Source organism: Carcharodon carcharias, chromosome 23 (genome assembly GCF_017639515.1).
Source record: "Carcharodon carcharias isolate sCarCar2 chromosome 23, sCarCar2.pri, whole genome shotgun sequence".
Taxonomy (NCBI): domain Eukaryota; kingdom Metazoa; phylum Chordata; class Chondrichthyes; order Lamniformes; family Lamnidae; genus Carcharodon; species Carcharodon carcharias.
In genome coordinates this window covers 20,128,792-20,156,229 of record NC_054489.1, presented here as the reverse complement: position 1 = coordinate 20,156,229, position 27,438 = coordinate 20,128,792, and the positions used below count along the sequence as shown (strand labels likewise).

Sequence of the window (27,438 nt, the reverse complement as noted above, 5' to 3'; positions counted from 1 at the left end):
CTTTGACTGCATTTAACTCAACCCACTCTAAAAATGTGTAGCTGCAAACATGAATTATTCCAACATTGCTGGTGCAGGAGTTTGCTATCCTGGATTATTGGAGAGGCTACCTGAGATGTATTTAGGAATCACGTTAAACGTGTTCAAGTGTTTCTTTTTCCCTGAGAAAGCAAGCTAGGGAGGGACAATGCTGTCTGGCTTTCAAACGTCTGTGATGTCCTTGGTCTGAAAAAGCCATTAACTTGTGCATATAAAATTTCTGCGCATACAGTAATGCTGGTGATTAATCGCAGCAATGTTTTGCTTGGTTCGAGTAATCCGACATGTGGTGCTCAACCCCGCCCCTCTCACATTACACACTATAAACTTGTCACTTTTCCCACCAAAGCACTCAGAGGGAGTCAGACTCATTGACTTGCAGGCATGTGAGCATTTTATTTTATTATTTTAAACAAAAACGCTTTTCCAAAGTTCTGATCAGTGCAAAATTTCATTTGAAGGCTTGAAGTGGCAAAGGACGCTGCATTTTGCAGAGTGGTAGGATTCAAAGCACTTTCCAGTGCAGAGAGCATCTTCCAGCCTCTCAATGGATCAGAGCACAGGCAGCTGTATGCGCAATTCGCATTCCGGGGCCGCCGTCTGGGGCTGTATGAGAAATCCACATTCCGGGGCCGGGGTGCCCGGCCTGCACCATTACCCGTCTCCTTTCTCTTTCTACAAGAAGTCGGACGCCGCCGATTTCTCCGCCTACTCGGAGTTCACGTCGCCCTGCCTGGTGTCGGCGGCGCACAGCTTCCCCGGGGAAGACCGGCTCTATGTGGACCATCACCCGGGCCGCTTCCCCCGCTCCGAGTGGCACATTCCGCCTCCCCCGCCGCCGCCGCCGCCGCCTCCTCCCCCTCCGACGGCGGCCAGGGAGAGACAAACCTCCTGCCTGTCCGCCAGCTCCGCGAATTTCGAAACCAGTGGGAGCTCGCAGCCGGCTGGCTGCGTCGGGACTGGGGATTACAGCAGCCAGCGGGGCATCGCTGCATCCGAAATCGACAAGAAAGTAACCAAGAGGAAACGCGACGTTTTAGGTGAGAGCAGCATCGAAACTTTGTCATTCATTGTAAAACATGAAATGAAACATTTTTTCCAATGCAGCTTTTCCCAAATAAAATACGTGTTAAATCCTTAGTTGCCTCTAAAAGTTTCAGTTTTAAAAAGTATTTCACTTGCAGTAAATCCAAAGCCAATTTGTGCATTTATTTTAAAAGTGACAAATTCCATTTGTTGCAATCCCACAGCAACGAAATAAAAGGAAAGTTTCAAATTAACCTATTTCCCAAACTATTAAATGTTATTTCGTTGCCACCGTTTTGACACTGAATAAGGTCCCAAGTGATGAATCCAAGTGACAAACTTGAAAGAATTTGGTTTCTACACCTGTCAGAAAGTCAGCTGCTAAAAGTTGCATTCTTACTCTGTTACTAAACTTAAACATGAACGGGGGGGGGGGGTGGGGGGGAACACAGGTTTTCAATATATATATATATATATCTGTCTTCAGAAAAGTTATGAAAATTGATTTCAATGCAATTCCTAATGTTCACTAATTTGAAATTGTGCCCGAAATCTCAACCGGCTGGAGCAGTGGAATTAGTCCTCCTCAAGTACACTGACCTGTCTTGGACGACATGAACCACCCGAGTTAATGTAAATGCATCGAATCTTTGTCCTGTACAGGATCGGGATGCACAGCTGGAGAGAAGGATATAGCGGGACTGAGTAGTGCGAATGAGGGCCAAACGGGGAATTGCTCCCAGTTGGGTGAATCGAGATGTTGCCAGGATTGTGCATATATCAGAACTGTGTGTATATATATATATATATATATATATACAGTTCTGATATAAGCATATATATATATATATATATATATGCCGTGCATTGTCAGCGTTCAGCCACTGCAGATGATCTTAAGATAATTTCTGTCTCTAGGATGCGAGCTATACTTCAACTTTCTTTTGCAATGGTGGCTGTTTTATGTGAAGGAAATAAGTTTTAGGTTATCATCGGAAGGACAGTTATATGTTTCAGATACTTTGAAATACCTTAAAATAATCTTCACCTGAATTTAAAATTTTGTCAAAGAATTATATGTATGGAAATATTTAACTGAACTGATGCCAAATAGCCAATTCTAGGAACAGTTCAGTTGGCTTAAATCATTCAAGCTTTGTTCCTGGTTTTTGCCATTTAGACTCATTGGTTAGGTTTCGACCTTGTGACTCCAATATATTTGCCATTTATATATTTTAAGTTATTCTTAATCTTAATTAAATTATTAAGAAAAATATGTGTGGTTTTTTAACATAATCCACACCAGTACAGAGACTATTTCTAAATCCCTTCCATACAATCTGCATATGTTTTGCATTATCAAAATTTAATTTGTGCTTTAAAGAGTACCAGGTGCTAATGTGTTACAGAGCTAAAACCTAAAATTGAGAACAGAATGAGCATAGTAGGGCACTCATTTATGAAAATGATAGTATTAAAGTGAATTTTATAAGCACAGCATTGTTAAATGTGTTCATTTCACACTTCAGACATGCCCTGAAACCCAGTGCTAACCTCTAGCTTTATACAAGCAGTTGTGTAATGTACAGTTTAATATATATACAAAAGAACTGCTTTTGAAAAAAGCAAATTCAATGTCATTTGAAACTGCAGAAGGGTGTATGTTGAAGTAATATTGAAGTTCCCAGAAATTTGATTTCACTTTCAAAATAAACTACTTGATGCGTATTAAGTAGTGGATCAGAGAAATAGTAAGTTATAAAAGAACCATAACAAAAAATACATTTGAGCAGACGGCGTGCCATGAATAAACACCATGAAATTACGTTGTGGCATTTGGTGGGCTCCACTCGATAGTATATTTATGACTTAAACAAAAAAATACAAAATGGCTAGCAAAACAGCAGAGCTGAACACATTGCTAGTGCAGTATCGATCTAAATATCATGTGAAAAAATGTAAAGGAATATCGCCCAAAATACTGTCCTTGAGTTTAAAAAAAATCTTTACTGAGTTTTCTGATCTGGAGGAGAAAAGCTTTTCCAAAATCTAAATGAACTCAAAATTATTTGAAATTTCAGAAAAGTTGCAATGACTTAAGTCATACAGGAAGATTGTTTCTGATTGTAACTTGATTCATACCCACTTTTCTACAACCTGGAGTCAATTTTTTTGTTGCTCATTTTTAACATTTTTTGTAATTTAATTTGCAAAATTAGTAATGAAATTTTGAATTTTAGGGGAATTTTTGAAAAGCAAGAAAGTTACTTTGTTAATGAAGATATTGCAAGTGCCCTAGATAATCTTTCAGCATTTGCAATAGTTTTATTTTATACATACTAATTAGATTGTAAATAAGCTTAGGAAATATGTTTGAATAATATTTTTTCATCACAGCCAATTAAGTTTCAGCGGTTTTAGAGTTTCTGTCAGCATTTATAGTTTTAGGATTGTTGTTGGTTTTGTGTTTGATTATCCGTACTGATTTCTTTTTAAATTGGGACTCCATTTCAAAACTGAGTTGGTACAAAAAGTGACTTATTTGTGCCTCCGTGTATTCTGCATTCTTTTTTACTTTACTTTCAATTCAGTTCTCTATTTTTCTCCCATTCTGGCTTGCCACCTTATTCTTTCCCTGGTTTTATTCAAACTTTCTGTGTCATCTGTTTGTTACCTTTTATGATTTTATTTTGCTTTGCTTTTCTCTCTCTTCAGAATCTGATTTTGGCCTACCGAAATCATTGCTAAAGCTGCCTATAATACCTGATACAATTAGCGCAGTCTAGATCCATGCTGTCAAATCTAATCATTGATAACATGATTACATTTTCCATCATGGATCATAATTTGCTTCATACTTTATGCTGAGTAACCATGAGGGAATTGATGCAACACCACAAACATCAACAAACCTTAACGTCAGTTGCAAAAAAAAATCATAAACTTGTTTAAGAAGAACTTGTGTGCCTTGGCAAGAGAAAACTTGCACAAATATACTTACAAGTTGGTAAAAATAATGAACACTCTCTGCCATATTCACCAAGACTTTTGCCCTGGCATTTTTCTGCAACGCATAAGACTTGCATAAGAAAAATAGCTATAAAAATGGAAAGCAGAGGTTGACTTAACTTTTTTATTGCCCAGTCACAGGAAAGAACTTTTCCCTTTATCACTACACAAAGAATTTTAGAACCTGCATCGCCTGAGAGAAAGGTCTCTTTGAAGAAATGTCCCTTTGAACAAACTTGGTGCCTATTAAGTAACACATAATGTTGATACCCCAGTTATTCTTCCATTCTGAAACTGAAACAGCTGCTAAACTTGGTTGTTCCTGAAAACGTTTATGTATTTGGCATTTATATGTTATAAGATAGCTACTGGACTTAGAACTTCCTGTAGTTGGCTGCATATCTTTGATACCCGTGCGTGAATCATATCATAAATCAATAATGCAGTGCGTAAAGCAACCACTGTCATTACAAATAATAAATGAATACAAATTAAACAAAGTGCATTGAACAAAGTATATTATAGCAACAAGATGTACCCTAATTTTAGGGGCTAGTTATAAACAGATTGAACTTGACTCAAAAGTTTACAACATTAATTATGCCCACTGGCTGGATAACACATGCCTAGCTAATTTTAAGGTAATCAGTATGATCCGCTTATTATTGATAAAAGGGTTTTATTTTTAAAAAGCAACATCTGGATAAAATTGATTTGACTTGATGCCAGCTTTTTATTGGGCCTATAGTTGGGGAAGAAGGCTTGAGAACTGGTAATTTGGTTATGTTTTATCTATTTCAAAGTCAATCATCATTGCATATACTGTAGTAGGTACCCCTTTTATCCAATGATTGAACTTATAATCCAATTCTGACTTATTTCTGCAGTTCAAATGGTTTATTAATCTTATTTAAAAAATGAGAATGCAGGCAGATCACTCAAAAATGGATCAATAACATTCTATGACACTATAGATTTCACAACACAATGCACCAAATTTGGAAACTGATGCACCATGTAGTTGTACGCACTCAAAGCAAAATGTCAAAATGGTTCTTTTTGTTCTGGTTGCTACATTATTCAGCTGCCTACAGAAGAAATTATAGTCCATCTTTGGTTCTGAATTTTAATCAAATTTCAGGAGTTGTTAAAAGTGGAGGGTAACCACGGTATTGGCATGGCCCAATAAATGGCATAATTATGAACACAAAAATTGGCAAACTATTTTTACAAAGTTAATTGTAAACTCCATGAGTGTTATATTGCTTTCTCCTTGTGACGACACTACAGTAAACTGATTGAGCTTCAAAAGTGCAGTCTTAATAGTGTAAAGTATTTGCTCTCCTTAAAACTTTACATTCAATAAACCTGCCTAGGCACAATGTAGAAATTTTGTGCATCCCAAATTTCACAAAGTATAAGAATCACAACTTTGAAAATTCTTGATTACAAAATAACTTAAAATAATAACCTCAGCTCGGAATCCAAACTAGATTCCTTGGCATCACACATGCCATAATTAGCTTCTCTGCTAATTTACATCATGCCCATACATTAAATCGTGTCTTTTTTTTAAACTCCCCATTGGCAATAAACTCACTGGGAATATGTTTGTTGCATAAAGCCACCCTTGAATTTATAATTTTTTCACTTATTGCAGGGGGATGCCCTTAAATTATGAAGACATCTTGGGTTGTAACAGTGTAAAGTCTTAACTATGACTTTTTATTGCATTTGGTCTGACAATAACACAACGATCCAGCAGGGAAGGTTACAATAAATCACAATTGCATTTTATTTGTGGATTAATTCATTTGAGTCTTTCTGGCTGAAGGTAACTGAGAAAGTCTCTCTGCCAGTATTAGTGGAATTGATGCTGGTTGAACAGAGGAAGTGCTATTGTTGCAGGCTGGCCCTTCAATACATCAACACTTTGTCTCCTTTGTTTCCTCAATTATTTTTTTTTAAGCATGACTTTTTTTCATTAAGGTAAGAAACTTCTGTGCTGGGAATTGGAACCTATTCCCACTTTCTCTTTGCATCCAGAGCCTGCAATGAATACTCCCAAATCAAATAAAATTACACTAACTTACAGCAGAGGAACAGACAAGTCGACCCAACCACACTATGTTAGTGCTTAGGCTTCACATGAGCCTAAACAAGCATTACCATACAGCCTAAACATGGAGTAAAGCTCAAATATAAAAGCAAAATACCGTGGAAGCTGGAAATCTGAAATAAAAACTGAAAATGCTGCAAAAACTCAGCAGGTCTGACAGCATCTGTGCTGAGAGAAACAGAGTTAACGTTTCGAGTCCGTATGATCCTTTTTCAGAGATGAAGGAGGGTCATAAGGACTCAAAACGTTAACTCTGTTTCTCTCTGCAGAGTTGCTGTCAAATCTGCTAAGTTTTTCCAACATTTTCAGCTTTTATATGGAGTAAAGCTCCTCTACTTTGCTTCAATCGTGAGATCTATTTTCCCAGTTTGCAAGTGGACTGTGTATGAAGTGTGGTTTTCCCACTTCACGTTTGTATTTTTTTTTTTGCTAACATTTACTAAATGGAAGAAAATATACCCCAGTGTGTCTAAACCTTAGTAGGATCAGCTTTGTAGTACTGAGTGCAGTTTTGGGTTCCACATATAGGGAAGATGTCGGGCACAATCTTGTGCCCTCCCCCATGGTGAGTTTAGCGGTGGGCAGGTATTTAATCAACTAGGGGGGTGGTGGGTGGGATCCCGCCATCTTCCCACCTCCACCTCAATTAAGTCCATGGCAGGAAAGCCTGTGGGTGGCCTCCCTGGTCCTGCTGCTAAATGAGGCCCTTAAGTGGGCTATTAAAACTCATTTAAGGTACTCCTTCTGCTGCCGCTGATATTAACCCAGGGGCAGGCCAGAGCCTCCACATGTGGGTTGCTTGTGGACTCCTGATTGGGGGCCCCATTCAAAGGCACGCAGTGCTTAATTACAGGAACCAGCATCAGGAAAGGGGAACCCACTGTGAGCCCCTGCCCTTGCTGCTGAACCCTCTTCCCCTCTCTCCCGTGACTCCCCCACATGACCCCCATCATTCACCTGTGCCCTGGGACCCAGCGACGATCCTAGGATTCAGGTGGGCATCATACTGACAGCAGTCACCACCTCTCTGATGGTGCTGACGTCGAATAGAACTGCCGGCCTCTTGGCGGGCCGGACTTCCGTCCCTGGGGCCCTTGTCCCTGGTGGGGGGGAGGCCCACAGGTAGCCTGTTTATGTGCCTGAGTGGCACAAGATGTGATGGGCCTTCCCAAAGAGAGGCACTCACTAGCTGTCCAGCCTGTAGCTCGAGACTGCATTGCCTCCACAAGATTCCGCCTGTTGGGGCAATAGAAAGAATACAGAATAGATTCATAGAGGAAATATAAATTCAAGAAAATTGGGGTGACTTTTGTTAGAACAGAGGGTAAACTTAGGGTGACTTGATAGAGGTTTTTAAAATTATGAAGGGACGTGGAGCAGATTGTTTCTAGTGCCTGAGGGGTCTAAAAAGTGTAAGATTACATTTGAGATTTAGGACAGGAATTTCTTACACAGAAAATTGTGAGGCTGGGATGCACCTCCTGAATTAATAATTGAAGTTGAGTCCATGTTAACATTTAAGAATAGGTTAGGTAGATGGTTGAAGAAATGGGATATAGTAACAGCGCAGGCTCATGTGGAAGTTAAATGTTAGCACAGACTGGTTAAGCCAAACAGCCTTGTCTCGGTATTGTAATTTCTATGCAAATCTAACTTCAGGAGAGAAGCCTAGCTGCACCAGTGTGAATTTTCCCAGTTCCAAAATGAGTCACCCATTGTATAGCCTCTTGTGGTAATGATAATTTCATCTTAATTAGGGCTGAAGATTGCATAATTTTACCCTTGGGTGTTCACCTGTTCAAATCATTTGACTTCAGGTGATCTCACAGCCTGGAAAAAGGGGCTTGCAACTTTTCAGTTACATGTTAAAATCAAACCTCTGACCCAGGGATGAAAGAACTTCGTGCTGATAACACCCGGTCCCCAGGCAGTGGTATTTCATTTTTACAGTTGAGAATGAAAATGCATATTCTTTATCTTTTTTACAGGAGCTGTTAACTAAGCACTCCTGAAATAAGAATAACAAATTGTGGGATTAGAAAGTTGGTGTATTGCACATTTATAAGGTATTCTAATTGTTGAACTGTAATAATGCAGAAAATTTATTTCATTCATTCATGGGGTATGGTTGACACTGGCAAGGCCAGTATTTATTGCCTGTCCTTAATCGCCCTTGAGAAAGTCATGATGAGGCACCTCTTGAGCTGCTGCAGTCCAAGTGGTGAAGGTACACCCACAGTGCTGTTAGGTAGGCATTCCCAGTATTGTGATCCAGTGACAGTGAATGAATGGTGATATATTTCCACGTTAGGGTAATTGGAAGGGAACTTACAAGTGGTGGTGTCCCCATGGGTCATCCATGCGGCAGAGGTCCTGAGTTTGGGTGGAGTTGTGGAAGAAGCCTTGGCGGGTTGCTGCAGACAAAGAATTGGAAAGTGGGGTTAGGCTCAATTGTTCTTTTTCAGTATGCAACAACACAAAGGGCCAGATGGACTCCTTCTATGCTATAAATTTTCTATGGGCAGAATTTTACATCCTGTACCACTGTCCCAATCTGGCGCAAAATAGCGCGCAATGGTGTCAGGGGAGCGTCCCGGCGTCACTGCACACTCACACGATTTTTCGGTTGGCGGGCGTGTGCGAGAGTCAGCAGTGCGCCTGCCGACAATTAAGAAGCCCTGTTAAGGCCATTAAAGAGAGATTTTTCACTCCCGTCCAACCTTACGCTTGGTGGGTGTGTGAATCGGCCAGGCAGCCTTTGCATTTTTGAGGAAACCTCATTCACAGGTGGTGGGGGGTGGGAGCTGGGGGGCTTGGAAATGAGGTTTCCGACATTAATTTTTAAAAAATGTTTTGACATAATTGTTATTATTTTAATGTTTATGTGAATGAGCCCTACGTGGCGACATCTTTTCCAGATTTTCAGAATCTTTATTTTTGATTTTAAAATTCTTCAGCTCCCTGAGGCGGCTCTCTGCCCTCAGGGAGTTTTCAGTGCACGCTCCTCTGCGCCTGTGCAGACTGCGGCGCTCGCCCTCCTCTCCTCCCCCCCCCCCCCCCCCCCCCCCCCAACCCCCACTACGGCAGTGTTGAGCCGTTCAGCATGAGTTTCACGCTGGCTGGCTGTTAATTGGCCAGCCAGCGTGAAATCGCATTTGGGGGGGGAGCCAATTGCAGGGGGCGCAACGTTTCCCAGCCGTTTCCAAGCCCGCCTGCCACGCCCGAAAATCCTGCCCTATGTTTCTATGTTAGCACTGCAGCAAGGATTGGAGCTATAGGGCCACTCTCAGGGAGCTGAAACACTGAGGAAGTGTTAGGCGAGAAATTTATTATCAGCCGAAGTAAGGCAAATTACAGATTATTTAAACATATGCAACAAAAACAGCCTCCATCAGGGTAGGTCACACTTTTAAACCAAGTCAAATGACAGACGGTCATTTCCAATGAGTGATACTTGGCAGGGCAATGGTATTGCACAACTCTTAATGCATTAACTTCTTGTAATCAAGCCTTAGGTAAAAATGCCACATTCTGGCATTTTTACTGAGCCTGTGCTGCTAGGTCGGGTAGTTTATTGACAGGCTACGGTCCAGAATAGCCAAGAATTTCCTGCTTTGAAAATTCCACTCACAATGTACCATGCTAGTCATCAGGGCAGATGTACATCTGCTGCATTGCAAATATTTACTGCACATATTTTATTCCTTTTATTTTCAAGACACAATTGATAGATTATTACACAGATGCCTATTGGTAAAATATTGCATTTTCAAAAATGTACCGAGTGTGCATCTGAAAGAGCTCTGAAAAGCAGTTGAGGAAGTAATGCACATTGTAGAAAGCATCTTTCAATCCACGGGCTTGAAAATTTATATTGTCTTTGTTATATAAGAGCATAATATGTTTATGGCAATTTTTCCTCTGCCATTTTAAAGGAGACATTGGCACATTTACTGGTCAAAATTTCTATAGAATAACAGAGGAAACTGAATACCACAGTCAGTTGCCTTTTCCCTCTGGGATTTGGGTTCAAATCCTGCTGATCCTAACAGAATGAAAGAAGCATCTGTTTGCTGGCTGAGGCTTCTGTGAGATGGGTTTTGTCAGTCTCAGTCCAGTTCCTAATACATAGGGGTGCAATGCGTTTGGAAATTTCACTCAGAGACACAGCTGGGTGGCTGGTGCAGGGGGTCAGGGATGGGATTGAGGTATGTGGTTGGCACAGGGTTAGGAGTAGAGTAGCAGGAACTACGCTCATTTGTTTCTGGGATACGGGCAAAAATGGCAAAGTGGCACTTATTGCTCATCCCTAGATGTTCTGCAAAGGTGGTGGTGGGTCTCCTTCTTGAACTTGCTGCAGTGGTGCCCTCACAATGGTTTCTGGTGGCGCTCTGCCTCATCAGGAAGTGATTGATGCTGACTCTTAGTGGAAAGAGTTCCATACCCAAATGCTGATATTCCTTAGTTTGATTAGCATAAAAATTAAAAACATAACAAAGAGGAATTTGATATATTTGTATGATAACATTGTAGCTAATAATTTACAGGCAAGAAAAACAACAGTTAGTATAGCAGAATTCTTTTTATTTATAGTCTGTGGGAGGAAGTAGCCTGATAGACTAAAAAGGCTTTTCTTCTAGATGCTTGTTTTAGAACATAAACTTTATTTACACTGTATTTAAATCCTGAAGGAAGCTGCATGTTTTCCCTGCTACCGATACAACAATTTAAACAGCAATGAGGGCAAAAACTAGTGAGAAATTCCTGTGTCTACTTAATAAACTGAAAGTTGATTGAAAATTTCAGCCTGGAAGAAAAAAGACAATTTTCCGTCTGAATATGCTAACACTGACATAATTACTAACATTTCACTGCAGTAAAGTCTTTGTCTCTACCAAGGTAAATTGCTGAGATCCTGTGGTAACTCCGCTTTACAAAGAAATTTAAGTTATCAAAACCCTTTTAAAATTTTGAGTTGCTTTTTTTTAATCAAGCTTTTTTTTGCCTTGAGGCTATATCCCAGTTCCATAGGTAGTCCTGATCAGCAAACCATCTGTAGCTGACAGGACAGGCATCTGGCCTGTTCCTTCCCTTGGCCAATAATGTGCAGTGCACATTTGAAGTGCACATCAACAAAAGGGCGCCTCTGTCCAGTTTTTCCCTCTTCCATTTCAGGAGGAAACCTGGCTTTCGCTCAGCACTGCGCTTGGCAAACCCATTTTGTTGCAATCAGGGCTCCACTGACATATGGGGAGATTTAGTAGATCCTACAATGAAATCTCCCACAGCATTTTGAGGTGCATTTCCCCTTCAGCACGTCAGTGACTCAGTCTATTGATGGTTCAGTGCATTGGAGCAATACAGCACCTTTTAGTTCTGTTTTAATTTGTCCTGGGGAAATGCAACTCTCACTATGGATTCCAAAAAGGACTTAGAGGAACTAGCATGATCCTTTTAAAAGCAGATGGCATTTGGAATGCTGACATGGTTGAGCTCATCGCAATTAAGATAAATTACTTTCCCGCTACATTTGACATTGCATGTCTATTGTTTTTATGCCCCTAGACACACATGCCTTTCTGAATTGTTGCTATTCTCCCACAAACTCTGTTGCAATGCAGTGCTATATGTTTTCTTCCTTTATTGTAGGCGCTGTTTGGCTTATAGTTGCTACCTCAGAGCTATACCTTACAAGGTACACTGCTCTAGAGATTTCAGTATTTAGCACCAAACCTAACTATTCGGCAATTATGAGAATTCCCTCAAATGGTTTTAAGGATTTTTACCCAGAAAGAAAGATTGCATTTATATATTGCTTTTCATGATCTTGAGACATCTCAAAGCAATTTGCAATCAATGAAATACCAAGTGGATCCACTGCTGCAATGTAGGAAACACGGTGGCCAATTTGCACACAGCAAGGCCCCCTTAGACAGCAATGAGAAAATCTGTTTTAGTGATACTCTTTGAGCAACACATATTAGCCGAGACACTGGGGATAATCCCCCTGCTCCTCTTAAAATAATCTCCTGGGATCTCATAGAAGTACCTGAAAGGGCAGGCCAAGGCCTTGCTTTAACACCTCACCTGAAAGGCAGCACATTCAGCAGGATGGCAGTCTCTCAGTCCTGAACTGAAGTGTGAGCCTAGATTTTGTGCTCAACTTTCTGGAGTTGCAGTTGAGCCCACAAACTGCTGGATCAGCGGCGAGAGTGCTGCCACTCAGCCAAGGCTAAACCCCCTCCCCAATTTGATTCTGATCTTTAGAGAGTCACATGAGCGGGGACATGTTACTTATGAAAAATTAAAGTTTTTCTTTAATTTTTATATGTTTTTGGAAACCTCATCCCGCCCGTGGATAAGGCTTCCAAAAAAGTGCAAAGGCCGCTTGGCCTTTTTGGCTGCCTGCCAACCGTAAAGTTGGACGGGCAGCAAAAAATTTACTTCTATTACCTTTTAAATGGCCTTAATAGGCCACTTCATGGTTGGCGGGTGTGCTGCCCACTCCAGCGCGCATCCACCGGCCAAAGTATCGCGAGAGTGCACGATGAGGTTGGGACGCACGCCTGACACCATGGCATGTCATTGTATGCTCGGTCAGGTCAGGCGTGTGCCCGCCTTCTGAGCTAAAAATTTTCCCCATAACGTCCTGTAGGATCGGAAATCTGCTGCCTTTATCCCATCTGGCCAACCGTGACTCCAGACTCACAGAATTGTGGTCGACTTTTACAGGCCCTCTGAAATGGCCACGGATGGATTCAAAAAGACAAATCACTAGCACCTTCTCGATAGGGAAGGGCACTAAATGCTGACTTTGCCAGAAACCTCTACATGATTTTAAAAAAAGAATAGCTCTAGAATTAGGAAATCAGGTTAGGACTTTGAAGTTGGTAGAAAAAGTAAATTATTTCAAAATTTTAGTAAGACATCAACCTGGAATGTTCCTCAGATAAGTTTTTCCAAAAAAATAACTAATTGGCCGTGATTTACTTTGGAATGTCCGACGGACAGAAATGCAAGTTCTTTCTAGTTGAATAAAATGCTATTTTGGTTTTGTACGAACAGTTTAAACTTTTCCACCACTGTCATCTCGTTACCATCTGCTCATTAACTGTAACTAGCTGCAAGTGAATAGAAATCACTAAGACCATGGATATTTACAGCGCAGGAGGTGGCTATTCGGTTCATCATGTCTGTGCTGGCTTTTTGTCATAGCAATCCAAAACTTAATTGTTCCATAATCCAAACACCACTCCCACATTGTAATGAGCAGATGTATATCATTCAGCAATATCCAGGTTTGGGCTGACAAGTGGCAAGTAACTTCGCACCACACAAGTGTCAGGCAATGATCATCTCCAACAAGAGAGAAACTAACCATCACCTCTTGACATTCAATGGCATTACCATCGCTGAATCCCCCACTATCAACATCCTGGGGGTTACCGTTGATCAGAAACTGAACTGGACTAGCCATGTAAATACTGTGGCTACAAGAGCAGGTCAGAGGCTAGAAATTCTGCGGTGAGTAACTCACCTCCTGACACCCTAAAGCCCGTCCACCATCTACAAGGTACAAGTCAGGAGTGTGATGGAATAGTCTCCACTTGCCTGGTTGAGTGCAGCTCCAACAACACTCAAGAAGCTTGACACCATCCAGGAGAAAGCAGCCCACTTGATTGGCACTCCATCCACAAACATTCAGTCCCTCCACCATCAACGCACAGTAGCAGCAGTGTGTACCATCTATAAGATGCACTACAGGGCTTCACCAATGCTCCTTATACAGCACATTCCAAGCCCACAATCTCAACCATCTAGAAGGACAAGGGCTGCAGACAGATGGGGAACACCGCCACCTGGAGATTCCCCTCCAAGCCACTCACCATCCTGACTTGGAGATATTTTGCTGTTCCTTCACTGTTACTGGGTCAAATCCTGGAACTCCCTCCTTAACAGCACTGTGGGTGTACCTACACCACATGGACTGCAGCTCATCACCATCTTCTCAAGGGCAATTAGGGATGGTCAATAAATGCTGGCCTTGCCAGTGATGCCCACATTCCATAAATGAATTTTTAAAAGTGACCAGTGATTGTCATGCTTGTAGAGTCTTGGTATAGAGATCATTGCTAAGTGACATAAATACTGGCCATCAAGATTTGACATGACACTCAGTGCCAGGAAAAGTAATCTGTCCAAAACTAGAACAAGGTCCGTGGTGTATGTTATAACTAAAAATGGGAGCAATTTCAATCCCACATGCTGGCTTCAATGTTCAAAATAATGGTTACAAATCTGATTTTATAGTCTAAGTGGCAGCTTAGTTGACTCAAAACCTTTGAATTTGAACTCAACCTCCATTCCAGAACTTGAGCATTTAATCTAGATACTGAAGCATTACTGGATTTCTAGTAGCGCTGTTTTTTCAGATGGAACATTTAGCCAGGACTATGTGCAGCAGGTCATAAAAAAAAATCCATGGAACAGTTTCAAAAGCAGAGTTCTCCCTGTGTCCCATCCAATATTCAACAACAATACTCAAATGGATTAACCTGTCAGTTATTTCATTGCTGATTGTGAGATCTTACTGTGCACAAGCTACCTGCTGCATTTGTCCGAATGACTGCGCTTCAGAAGTAAGCTATTGGCTATTTCTGGGCACCCTGAGGATATGAAAGGCACTATATAAATTCCTTCCACTTATGATGTTACTTGAATCTCACAGTTCGATCACAACTTTCTAACCCCTTGCAACCAATAACTATAAACAATAATTCTTGCATTGATTCAGCATCTTATTGCATTAAAATGTGTCAAAGCATTCCATTCAATGCATTGCTTCTGAAGTGTAGGAACTGTGCTGCAAGCAAACGTGACATCCATTTTGCGCAGCAAAATCCACCAACAGCAGTGAGATGAATGACCAGTTAATCTGTTTCTGGGCCGAGGGAGGAATGATGGCCAGGACACCATAAGGACACCCTGCCCTTCTTTGAATTGTGTTGTGGGATCCTTAGCTAGTGGAGCAGGAATACAGGACCCTCACATTAAAACTGAAAACTGACCTCTCTGACAATGAGCCACGCCCTCAGTGTTGCACTGGAGTTCCAATTTACAGTATGACCTGAAGCATCGACATCGAGCTAAAACCCACAATCACCTGAGCCAAGTTAAAACCCGTTATTCTCTTTGTACACACACCATACAACTCAAGAAAACATGGAGCTGAATTTTAATGGGGTGGGGTGGGGTGGGGTGGGGGAACTGCTTGCTTCCCAAGGAGGAAAGGTGTCTGGAGGCTGACGTGCTGGAAAGAAGCCCGCCTCGGAGCCATAACACGTAGGGTGGCGGCGGGGGGGGGGCTAAACTAGCTAAGAGTGGGACTTCCACTCCTCAGTGGGAGGAAGTACTACCCAAAACTCAGCATTGGGCACTGGTCAGGCTGCAGAAAGGTGCACGAGGGAGAGTGATGGCTAACGCAGGAAGGTAAGTCCTGGATTTTTAGGGTGGGGAGGGATCTGAGAGCCCAGGAAGAGGCCCGGGGTGGGGGGGCGGGTTTTGGAGGACAGCCGACAAGGAAGGAAGTGGGTGGGTGACATCTTGGTGGGGGCGGGGGGAACGTGTCACTGATGCACCCAGGGTACCCCCCCCCGAATGAGATGCCTCCTCTTCCTCCCTGTTGTTTTTCACCTAGACCACAAAAAAACCGCCTGCCCACTCCGACCGGCCTGCCCATGCCAGCCATATTATGGCACAGGCAGCGTATTATTCCAGTCAATAGAATCACAGAATCACATAATGCAGAAGAGGCCCTTTGGCCCATCACGTCTGCACCGACACATGAGAATCACCTGATCTACCTACCTAATCCCATTTACCAGCACTTGCCCCATAGCCTTGAATGTTATGACGTGCCAAGTGCTCAGCCAGGTACTTTTTAAAGGATGTGAGGCAACCTGCCTCCACCACCCTCCCAGGCAGCACATTCCAGACCGTCACCACCCTCCTAAACCCTAAACCTCCAGCACCTCACCTTGAACTTATGTCCCCTCGTGATTGACCCTTCAACTAAGGGGAACAGCTGCTCCCTGCCCATGCCCCTCATAATCTTGTACACCTCGATCAGGTCGCCCCTCAGTCTTCTCTGCCCCAATGAAAACAACCCAAGTCTATCCAACCTCTCTTCATAACTTAAATGTTTCATCCCAGGCAACATCTTGGTGAATCTCCTCTGCACCCCCTCCAATGCAATCACATCCTTCCGATAATGTGGTGACCAGAACCGCACACAGTACTCCAGCAGTGGTCTCACCAAGGTTCTATACAACTCCAACATGACCTCCCTACTTTTGTAATCTATGCCTCGATTGATAAAGGCAAGTGTCCCATATGCCTTTTTCACCACCCCACTAACATGCCCCTCCGCCTCCAGACACATGCCAAGGTCCCTTTATTCCTCAAAACTTCCTAGTTTCCTGCCATTCATTGAATACTTCCTTGTCAAATTACTCCTTCCAAAGTGTATCACCTCACACTTTTCAGGGTTAAATTCCATCTGCCACTTATCTGCCCATTTGACCATCCCGTCTATATCTTCCTGTAGCCCAAGACACTCAACCTCACTGTTAACCACCCGGCCAATCTTTGTGTCATCCGCAAACTTACTAATCCTACCCCCCACATAGTCATCTATGTCGTTTATATAAATGCCAAATAATAGGGGACCCAGCACAGATCCCTGTGGTACACCACTGGACACTGGCTTCCAGTCACTAAAGCATCCTCCTGTTATCGCCCTCTGCCTCCTACAACTAAGCCAATTTTGAATCCACCTTATCAAATTACCCTGTATCCCATGTGCATTTGCCTTCTTTATAAGTCTCCCTTGTGGGACCTTGTCAAAGGCTTTGCTGAAATCCATATAAACTACATCAACTACACTACCCTCATCTACACACCTGGTCACCTCCTCAAAAAATTCAATCAAATTTGTTAGGCATGACCTCCCTCTGACAAAGCCATGCTGACTATCCCTGATCAAACCTTGCCTCTCCAAGTGGAGATAGATTCTCTCCTTCAGAATTTTCTTCAATAGTTTCCCTACCACTGACTTGAGACCACTGGCCTGTAGTTCCCTGGCTTATCTCTACGATCCTTCTTAAATAACGGAACCACATTAGCTGTTCTCCAGTCCTCTGGCACCTCCCCTGTGGCCAGAGAGGACTTAAAAATTTGGGACAGAGCCTCTGCGATCTCCTCCCTTACCTCCCTCAGGCAGCCTAGGACACAAATCATCTGGACCTGGAGATTTGTCCACTTTTAAGCCTGCCGACACCTCCAATACCTTGTCACTCCCTATATCAATTTGCTCAAGAACCTCGCAGTCTCTCTCCCCGAGTTCCATACCTTCATCCTCATTCTCTTGGGTGAAGACAGATGTGAACTATTCATTCAACACTCTATCGATGTCCTCTGGCTCCACCCATAGATTGCCTCCTTGGTCCCTAATGGACCCTACTCTTTCCCTGGTTATCCTCTTCCCATTGATATACTTGTAGAATATCTTGGGATTTTCCCTACTTTTACCAGCCAGAGTTTTCTCATATCCCCTCTTTGCTCTCCTAATTGCTTTCTTAAGCTCCACCCTGCACTTTCTGTACTCCACTAATGCCTCCGCTGATTTGCTCCCCTTGTACCTGCTAAAAGCCCCTCCTTTTCTTCTTATCATATCCTGAATATCTCTGGTCATCCATGGTTCTCTGGGCTTGTTCCTCCTTCCTATCACCCTAGAGGGAACATGTTGAGCCTGTACCTTCCCCATTTCCTTTTTGAATGCCTCCCACTGCTCCTCTGTAGATTTCCTCACAACTAGCTGTTCCCAGCCTACCTTGGCCAGATCCTGCCTTATTTTACTAAAATCCACTCTTCCCCCAATCCAAAACATTTTTTTTGAAACTTGTCTATTTCTTTGTCCATAACAAGCTTAAATTGTACCACGTTGTAATCACTATCACTAAAATGCTCCCCCACCACCACCTCAGCCACCTGTCTGGCTTCACTCCCCAGAATTAGGTCCAGCAATGCACCGTCCCTTGAAGGACCCTCTACATATTGACCTAAGAAGTTCTCCTGTACACATTTCAAGAAATCCACTCCATCGAAGCCCTTAACACTATGTCTATCCCAATTAATGTTGGGAAAGTTGAAATCACCTCATACCCTATTGTTATTGTTTTTACACACCTCCGTGACTTATGCACATATTTGCTCCCCAATTTCCCGCTGACTATCTGGGGGCCTATAATAAACACCTAACAATGTGGCTGCCCCTTTTTTATTCCTAAGCTCTACCACAAAACTTCATTCGATGCCCCCTCCAAGATATCATCTCTCCTTACTGCAGTAACTGACTCCTTAACTAATAATGCAATGCCTCCTCTTCTTTTATCCCCTCCCCTGTCTTGCCTGAATATTCCATATCCCAGAATGTTGAGCTGCCAATCCTGCCCCTCCCTCAACCACGTCTCAGTGATGGCTACTATATCACAATTCTACATGTCAATCCTCACCCTTAACTCATCAGTTTTACCTGTAATACTCCTGGCGTTAAAATAGAGGCCATCCAGCCTTGCCTTACTCCCTTGAAACTTATTGCAGCTGTACTCCCTCTGACTTAATTGTTTTAGTGTATTATGATGTGTCCCTATTCTGCTAACATTCTGTGTCCCTCCCCCTGCCGAATTGGTTTAAACTCCTCCCAACAGCACTAACAAGCCTGCCCGCAAGGATCTTGGTCCCGCTCTGGTTCAGGTGTAGATCGTCCCGCTTGTACAGGTCCCACCTTCCCCAGAAACGGTCCCAGTGATCCAGCAATCTAGAACCCTCCCTCCTGCACCAACTCTTAAGCCACATATTCATCTGAGCTATCCTCCTATTTCTGTGCTCGCTAGCGCATGGCACTGGGAGTAATCCAGAGATTACAACCCGAGAGGTCTTGCTTTTTAGTCTACTGCCTAACTCCCTGAATTCTTGATGCAAGACCTCATCCCTCTTTCTACCTATGTCATTGGTACCAACATGTACCATGACCTCTGCCTTATCACCCTCCCCTTTCAGCATGCCCTGCAGCCGTACCAGACCCTGGCACCTGGGAGGCAACATCCTGGAGTCACGTTGATGGCCACAGTAGTGTCTATTTGTTCCCCTGACTATAGAATCCCCTATTACTATTGCTCTTCCTCTCTTCCTCCCTTCCTGTACAGACAGGCTGCTTGTGATGCCAGAAGCTTGGCTCTGTCCACACTCCCTGGAGGAACCAGCGCCCTCATTGCCTCTAAAATGGAATACCGATTTGCGAGCGGGACCCCAGGGGACTTCTGAACTACCTGCCTGTTTCTCTTGGACTGCCTGGTGGTCACCCCATTCCTTCCTTCCTCAAGCCCCTTCATCTGTGGAGTGACTATCTCTCCAAACCTGCTATCCACAATGCTAGCAGACTTGCGGGTACTCCACAATGTCCCCAGCCACCGTTCCAGCTCTGAAACCCAAGCTTCCAGGAGCTGCAGCTGGACACACTTCCTGCACACATGCTGGTCCTGGGCACTGGAAACGTTCCTGGCTTCCCACATGGAGCATGAGGAGCACACCATGTCTTTGAGCTCTCCTGCCATGACTTATCCCTTTAAATTAAACCTTTTAAATCAATTACTCTAGGGCCCATTTTTCCTGATCCTCATTACTACAGAATATAAACCACAAAAAGATCTTAGGCTATAAGCGATAAAAGTAGTAAATACTTACCCGACCTTACCCACTACTTACCAGTCATTCATTTCCCATGTGGACTGTACTGCTGTAGCAGGGCAAGACCACTCTCTGAAGATTTAAGAAGTTGGATAGCAAAGAAAAAAAATGCAAAGAGCACCTCTGTCCCTATGCACCGACTTCTCATTGTGCACCAAATTGCCAATACCCACACTCACTCTGGTATCTCACTCACGATGAGGTCTCTCCCCTGTCCGTGTGCAAGCACACTGTGGTGTGTTTCTAAATCATCCCTTTCTTAAATAGAGCTGAGATAACTCACACTAGTTAAGCTTCAAATAGTAATCAACACCTATTCAGGCCCTAATCAGGCTTCAGGTGATTGACAGTTAACTGTCACACAGCCAGCTGAGTCAGTGACCTTACCAACCTTTTAACTAGACTAGTGAATAAGAAATGAAAGAGAAAGACTTACCGGTTCAATTCCCACTGTGCACCAAATTGCCAATACCCACAATCACTCTGGCTGTGTCTCACTCAGGATGAGCTCTCTCCCCTGATTGTGTGCAAACAAGCCTAATTAACATTTAATTATTCAGTTAAATGGCAGCTGCCAATTTTAGCATATTATTGGGGGGGGGGGGTGGGTGGCGGTGTCAGCTTGGGGTTGGGTGGGAAGGCAATGGGCTACCCACTCAATATACTTTGCATATCCTCCTCTCCACCAAAAAACGCCTGGCAGGGAGCTGTAAAATCCAGCCCATGGATATTGTTTATAATCAAATGCTGTTATAACTCGTTACAGAAACTCAAGATTCAAATTACAAGTCAGAGTCTAACAACAAGGCCAGAAAAGAAAGGACAGCGTTCACTAAAGAACAGATTCGAGAACTAGAGGCGGAATTTGCCCATCATAATTATCTGACCAGACTGAGGCGATACGAGATAGCGGTTAACCTGGATCTCACAGAAAGACAGGTGAATATTTCATTGGTTTCAATATCCTTGCAACTGGTCAAGAATCACACATTTTACTTTATGTTTTTTCACTCCACCTTCCACTACTTTTTACATCTTTGGACACCCCCACCCCCATGCTTCATTCCTCATGCTGTTCCTGAAGTCACTGCACTGCTGCCTGCTGCAATACACTTGAGACTCAGGAACCAGTTTTTTCCCCTTGCTAGGGGAGTGGCAAGCTTCGACTTTCCATTTCTTTCTGATGGTCCAGGTAACTGGGATTTTGCCAGAACGAGAGCACAAGCTAGCATACTGTATTGCCTGAGACTGATGTTGCCTGTTGTTGGAACATGTACACACCAGGGCACTTTTCCCATAATATTCCTGGGACAATTTTATGATGGTGAAAATGAGGAACAGTTCCTTACCTCACACCAGCCATGCTTGTCGAGTCTGAGTACTACTGTCAGTGCTGAATTATGAGCCCCATACTGCGCACCAATGTATTTTTTATTATTCACTTTTTTTATGTGATGTGGGTGTCGCTGGCTGGGCCAGCATTTATTGCCCATCCCTAATTGCCCTTGAGAAGGTGGTGGTGAGCTGCCTTCTTGAATCCCTGCCATCCATTTGGTGTAGGTATACCCATAGTGCTGTTAGGGAGGGAGTTCCAGGATTTTGACCCAGCGACAGTGAATGAACGGCAATATATTTCCAAGTCAGGATGGTGAGTGACTTGGAGGCGAACTTCCAGGTGGTGGTGTTCCCATGTATCTGCTGCCCTCGTCTTTCTAGATGGTAGAGATCGTGTGTTTGGAAGGTGCTGTCTAAGGAGCCTTGGTGAGTTTCTGCAGTGCATCTTGTAGATGGTACACACTGCTGCCACTGTGCATCAGTGGTGGAGGGAGTGAATGTTTGTGGAAGGGTTGCCAATCAAGCAGGCTGCTTTGTCCTGGACGGTGTCAAGCTTCTTGAGTATTGTTGGAGTTGCATTCATCCAGGCAATTGGAGAATGTTCCACCACACTCCTGACTTGTGCCTTGTAGGTGGTGGACAGGCTTTGGGGAATCAGGAGCTGAGTTACTGACCGCAGGATTCCTAGCCTGGGACCTGCTCTTGTAGCCACAGTATTTAATTAGCAAAGGAGACTACCTGGATTCATTTTTTATAGGATCCTTGTAGTCAAGAGCAGAGGGACATTGGTGCCTTTTCAGTTTGGATCCTGTCCTAAAGCTGAAAGGGTAGTGTTCTGCACACTGAGTTACCATAGCACACTCATACAGACATGATGGGTATGGGAACCACAAGCAATGTGGGAGTCTGACCTAGTAATCATGCGGTTTGCCAAAAGTTATTATTTTTGGCCTTCATATTGAGGATTTGCAATGGAAATTTTTAAAGTGCAAAATTGCATTCCTTGGAAGAGCACCAGGGTTTTCCTGAGTATAACCTGAGAAGTGCAGAGATTGGGAGTAGGCTGAAGACAACTGTTTGGTCAAGAAAATGTGGAGTTAAAAGAGCTTGTCCTCCACTTATACAAAAGCAAGGGCAAAAATATAAGCGTGTTTGCAATGCTGCTGCACCTACCAGTATGAAGAAATTCCTCCCCTCCCTCGAAGATTTATGAGGGAACACTTAGGGAAAAATAGAATTTTGCACTTTCCATTTTCTCTCCATCTGCCCTAAAGGTGCTGTTGTCTGTTGCAAGGTTACAGTTCTATAGGCACCCATTTCCCTCCGCCCCAACCCTCCCCCACGTACTTCATCCAACTGCCTATTCTTCATGTGCGGACCAAGACAGTGAGGGCCAGCAGGCAATATAACTGTGGAGGCTGAGTTCATCCAAGCTGCCCTAACACACTGCTGAGTAAGTGATTATAGCTCAGACAGAGGAATTGAAACAGGACCCACATCAGAAAACCGTGCAGGGAGGAAAGGGACATGCGTCTATATAAATACAAAGAGTACTTTCTAGAACACCAGCAATACAGAAAAAAAATGCATGTGCAATGCCAAAATAAATGCAAGACTATTTTGATTTGAGCAATTAAATTGACTAAGACACTTGGTTTCTATTGAGTCATGCCATTTGTGAAGAACCTTCGCATCCAAACATTCAATCACCCCCAACAGCACACAACACCAAAAGTGCTAAAATAACACAAAACCTGCCGTGCCTCATTTGCGTGGCATCTGGTTACAATTGATTCCCCTAAAACAGGCCATAACCTTCTGCCCATTTTAAGAGCAATCGCTCTTTTATTTTAAATGCTGTTAAATCGCTTGAATTGGAACAGCCCTGTGTGGCTGGGTTACACAATTAGAGAAAGGAAAAGACCTGGATTTCAAGGTTCAAATGATTTCAGTTACAGAGGCTGTGAGTTACAAGTCCCAATTACCAGGTAGAAACCTTACTTAAAGGGGGACAGCGATTGTTTTGACGAATGAACATGAAGCCACTCGTCAGAGAAATTATATGCAAAAGCTATCTTTCTATGGGGGATTGTTTCTGACACGTCACATATGATTACCGGGGATAGCATGACCAAAACCTGAGGTATATTTCAGGATTTCTGCCACTTGCTGCTGGTCTTTAATGTCAATATTGACACAGAATCTTTTTGAAAGCTGCATTTAGGTATCTCTCATGAATCACAAGCGTGTATATAAAGTGTCCTCCGGGTTATGGGACTTAATTGTGAGTGAATGGCAACGGTTGGGAACACCGCAAAAGAAGGGAAGGGTTTGTATTCAGTTTCAGGGTAATAATGCTTCTTTAGAAAAACAGCAAAATTAAACAGAAGACAGGAAACTCCTTTGAAGAAGCCAAAAATTTAAACCTAAGTTACAATGTCTAATTTAGCAGCGATGTGACCTGTTGGCAAAAATATTAAATTGTATTTGTTCTGAAGTCCAAACTTCTATTGAGTGAATTAGAACTGGAAAGTCAGAACAGTTTCCTGTTTACACTGGCTCTATTTATTTCTGTAGGTGCGAATTCCTGTTATTTGAGCCTATTTTTCCCCTCAATTTGCTTGGGGCTTACAGTATCACTTTTACTTGGCTGCTGGCATTATTGTTTGCAAGTACAACAAACTTAAAAAGATATTGTATACCTCTTCATTGCTCTAACATTTCCCGCAGTGGGTTGGCCATGGGAAGCTTCAATGGCAATGCTTCCATCTGATTTCCTTATATTTCTGGTAAGTGAATACAGTTTTGTGGAAAACTAGTTATTCATGGAATAGGAATTTGGTTGTATAAATGCGGTATTGTGCAATTTACAGATTAATCACTGTACGAGCCCTCGAGCTGTTGGTTGTGGCATTTGTTGTTCCAGTGGTATGTAGTCCCTATATATTAGCTGAGTTAAGAATTAACCCATCAGATTCCTAATTGATTTGAAAGCATAGTTTGATGGGGCTTATCCGTTTGGTGCAGTGTGCCCTCATAGGTAGAGAAGGCTAACACACCCATTGAGTCTATATTCGTTGTTTGGGAATGCGGGAATACACTGCATATAGTTTTAGTTTTCAAAATATGAAGTAATTTATGAAATATTCCCCCGATCTGTCATTAAGTTGGAAAACTGTGCATATCCTTGTGTCCACACTCATATGCATGATGTAACACGTTCAAGCCGAGCAACCCTTTGCCTTGCCGTTTTCACAAGCAAGCAGCCTGAAAATATTTAGAATAGCATAGAAAGGTATTTATTTAAGTACTTTCTCGAAGTACGTTTGCTGCAGCTTCATCAAGTAAAAGTGCCCCCTTTTTCAGAGGAATGAAATAAATGAGAACTAAGCAAGAAAAAAAAAGGAAACTTAATATTATTGGTGTCTACCACGCACTCCAGTCCCTGCGTTTCCCACTGGGTCACAGAAGGCCTCCACGGTAAAGGCCGACACCACATGCTCCTTCTCCAGAACCACCTGGGCGTGGACAAGATCACAAAGGAGAGAGGGAGGCAGCCAGCGTGACAGTGCAACTGCCCCACCCACCATGCGCCACATCCACCCTGGACCTTGACTAGGCTCAGGAGCAGACATATGAAGATGCCCTCCAACTTGCCTGCCCAGCCCCCTCCACAGTGCTTGGTAAAAGATCAGTAGCATGAGAAGTTGAGCCATGCCCAAGAAGGAAGTGTTGGATTATGGGGAGGTGACGGAATTTGAATTCAATTAATAAATATGGAATTAAAAAGCTAGTGTCAGTCATGGTGATCATGAAACTATCATTGATTGTTGTAAAAACCCATCTGGTGCACTTTTAGGGAAGGAAATCTGCTGTCCTTACCTGGTCTGGTCTACATGTGACTCCAGGCCCTCAGCAATGTGGTTGACTCTTAACTGTTCTCTGAAATTTTCAGTTCAAGGGCAATTAGGAATGGGCAACAAATGCTGGCTTTGCCAGTGACACCCACATCCCATGAACTTGTAGACTTGTGAAAACTCTAAAACTTCGAGAGAGGAAGTTTAAACAAATTGGAGAAAGAAAGTAATTAAAATAAAATAAAAACATTGAGTTCACAGGGAATGCTGACTAAATCTCTATTTAATCTGCCCATTATATTTTTATTATAGCAAATTAGTCCCTAATAATTCAGCTTGTAAATCAACCCAGCTCTGGAGTAACTAACTTATTGGTTGGCCAGTGTTTTAGGAAAGGAAATCTAGCTGAGTTACCATTCCTGGCCAGAGTTTTTGACCAGGGGGATTGATATTTGTAAGGAGGGCAAGCAAGGACAGGACGTACATATGAGCTGTAATTTCCTACTCTTTATTCTGTAGGTAAAGGTCTGGTTCCAGAACCGAAGGATGAAATGGAAACGTGTGAAAGGTGGACAACCCATTTCACCACAAAATCAAGAGCCAGACGATGTGGACTGTGTGACTCCTGACTCAGGTCTCAGGAGTGCAGATGGAAAGAGCCACATGGTGGGCTTAGTGGACAATAAGGAAACAATACAGGACAGTATCAGATAAATCCATTGGCCTTGCCCATCAGGTTCAGACTCTAAAGTGCCTTAAGTTGGAGGAACATCACATATTTAATATCAGGTGTCAACTTGTTCAAACTTGAATGAAAATTTGAACATTTCAGAAACATCGTCTTGGACTCAGTCCGCTTCTAAACCAAAAATTCGATGGTTGTTGACCATGAACTTTTCGCTGTTCTATTATAACTAAGAGGGATCACAATCAGAACTGGAAATCTGTTGTGCTATTACTCATTTCAGCAAAATGTCATCCATTTTGTATTTTTTAAGGAAAAATTAGCTTGCAGGTTTGTTGTATAAATAATGCCAAAACTTCAGTTCATACCACAATAAGTTAAATAACAGCATATAGGTATATGATGATGAAACCATGAATGGAAGTGGACAGTTCCTCTGTAGTAGTAATTGTTCCAACATATATTAGGTGTATGTAAAATAAACTGATTCAGTAAAATGCAATATGTTAAATGTTCATTTTATATCATTAAACCTTTGTTAATGATTTATAACATATGCTTTCAGGGGATTTATTTTTGGGAGGCATTTTTAAGGGCATCAAGATGTCTACGATTGCTTTCATGTCCATGCCCATTCTTATTTCAGCAAAAAAAGGAAATTCATTTAAGGGTTAATGTTTATTGTCACAATGATGGGCAGAAAAATTTCATGTTACATAATTAATTTAACACTATAGAAGATTACAGCAGAGATGGAGGCTGTTTTACCTATTGTGTCTGTATCAATTCTTTACTAGTGCAATTCAAAACTAATTCCACTGGCTTGCTTTCTCCCCATGGCTCAGTATCTTCCTCAGCTTCAATTGTTTATTCACTTGTCATTTTGTAACCCAATGTTAAGCACTTTTAAGTCAGATTAGATTGAGGGAGAAACAAATTCGCCATCTTCAATATTCACTCCTTCCACCACTGTGGCAGCAGTGTGTACCATCTACAAGGTGCACTGTAGCAACTCACCAAGGCTCCTTAGACAGCACCTTCCAAACCCACAACTTCTACCACCCAGAAGGACAAGGGCAGCTGATGCATGGGAACACCACCACCTGCAAGTTCCCCTCCAAATCACACACCATCCTGACTTGGAAATATATCGCCTTCTCTTCACTGTCACTGGGTCAAAATCCTGGAACTCTCTCCCTAAGAGCACTGTGGGTGTAACTACACTACATGGACTGCAGTGGTTCAAGAAGACAGCTCACCACCATCTTCTCAAGGGCAATTAGGGATGAGCAATAAAAATGCTGGCCCAGCATTTTCATGTCCCATGAAATAACTTTTTTTAAAATTGCCTAAATTCCAATTTGCCAAGACTGTGACATTTTCCTTTTTCACTCTCATGACCTCAGCGAGACTGCCAATTTAAGACTAAACCAAGAAATTGTTTGGTCAAACGGGGAAGTGGGCTAAATCGGTCAAGCTCGTACTGTTCAAGGCCTTCACAGTTATCAAAAAGGAGAAATTATCATAGAAACACACAACACAGGAGGAGGGCATTTGACCCA

General features: G+C 42.6%; 1 protein-coding gene across 1 annotated transcript; it reads left to right on the top strand.

Annotated features, from left to right (window-relative positions):
* The first annotated feature begins 390 nt into the window (after window positions 1-390).
* meox1 (mesenchyme homeobox 1) lies at window positions 391-26,428 on the top strand. Its single transcript, XM_041173512.1, has 3 exons — window positions 391-1,079; window positions 20,766-20,938; window positions 25,711-26,428. Exons 1-3 carry the CDS (start codon window positions 587-589, stop codon window positions 25,903-25,905), a joined length of 861 nt encoding a protein of 286 aa, XP_041029446.1. The 5' UTR covers window positions 391-586; the 3' UTR covers window positions 25,906-26,428.
* Window positions 26,429-27,438: the final 1,010 nt, after the last annotated feature.

What these genes read in the sequence shown, in the direction of transcription:
- meox1 (XM_041173512.1), top strand. Translation starts at nt 587, where the DNA reads ATGGATCAGAGCACAGGCAGCTGTATGCGCAATTCGCATTCCGGGGCC. An exon ending in GAGGAAACGCGACGTTTTAG is followed by an intron (nt 1,080 to 20,765) that starts GTGAGAGCAGCA and finishes AACTCGTTACAG; the next exon opens with AAACTCAAGATTCAAATTAC. An exon ending in TGGATCTCACAGAAAGACAG is followed by an intron (nt 20,939 to 25,710) that starts GTGAATATTTCA and finishes TTTATTCTGTAG; the next exon opens with GTAAAGGTCTGGTTCCAGAA.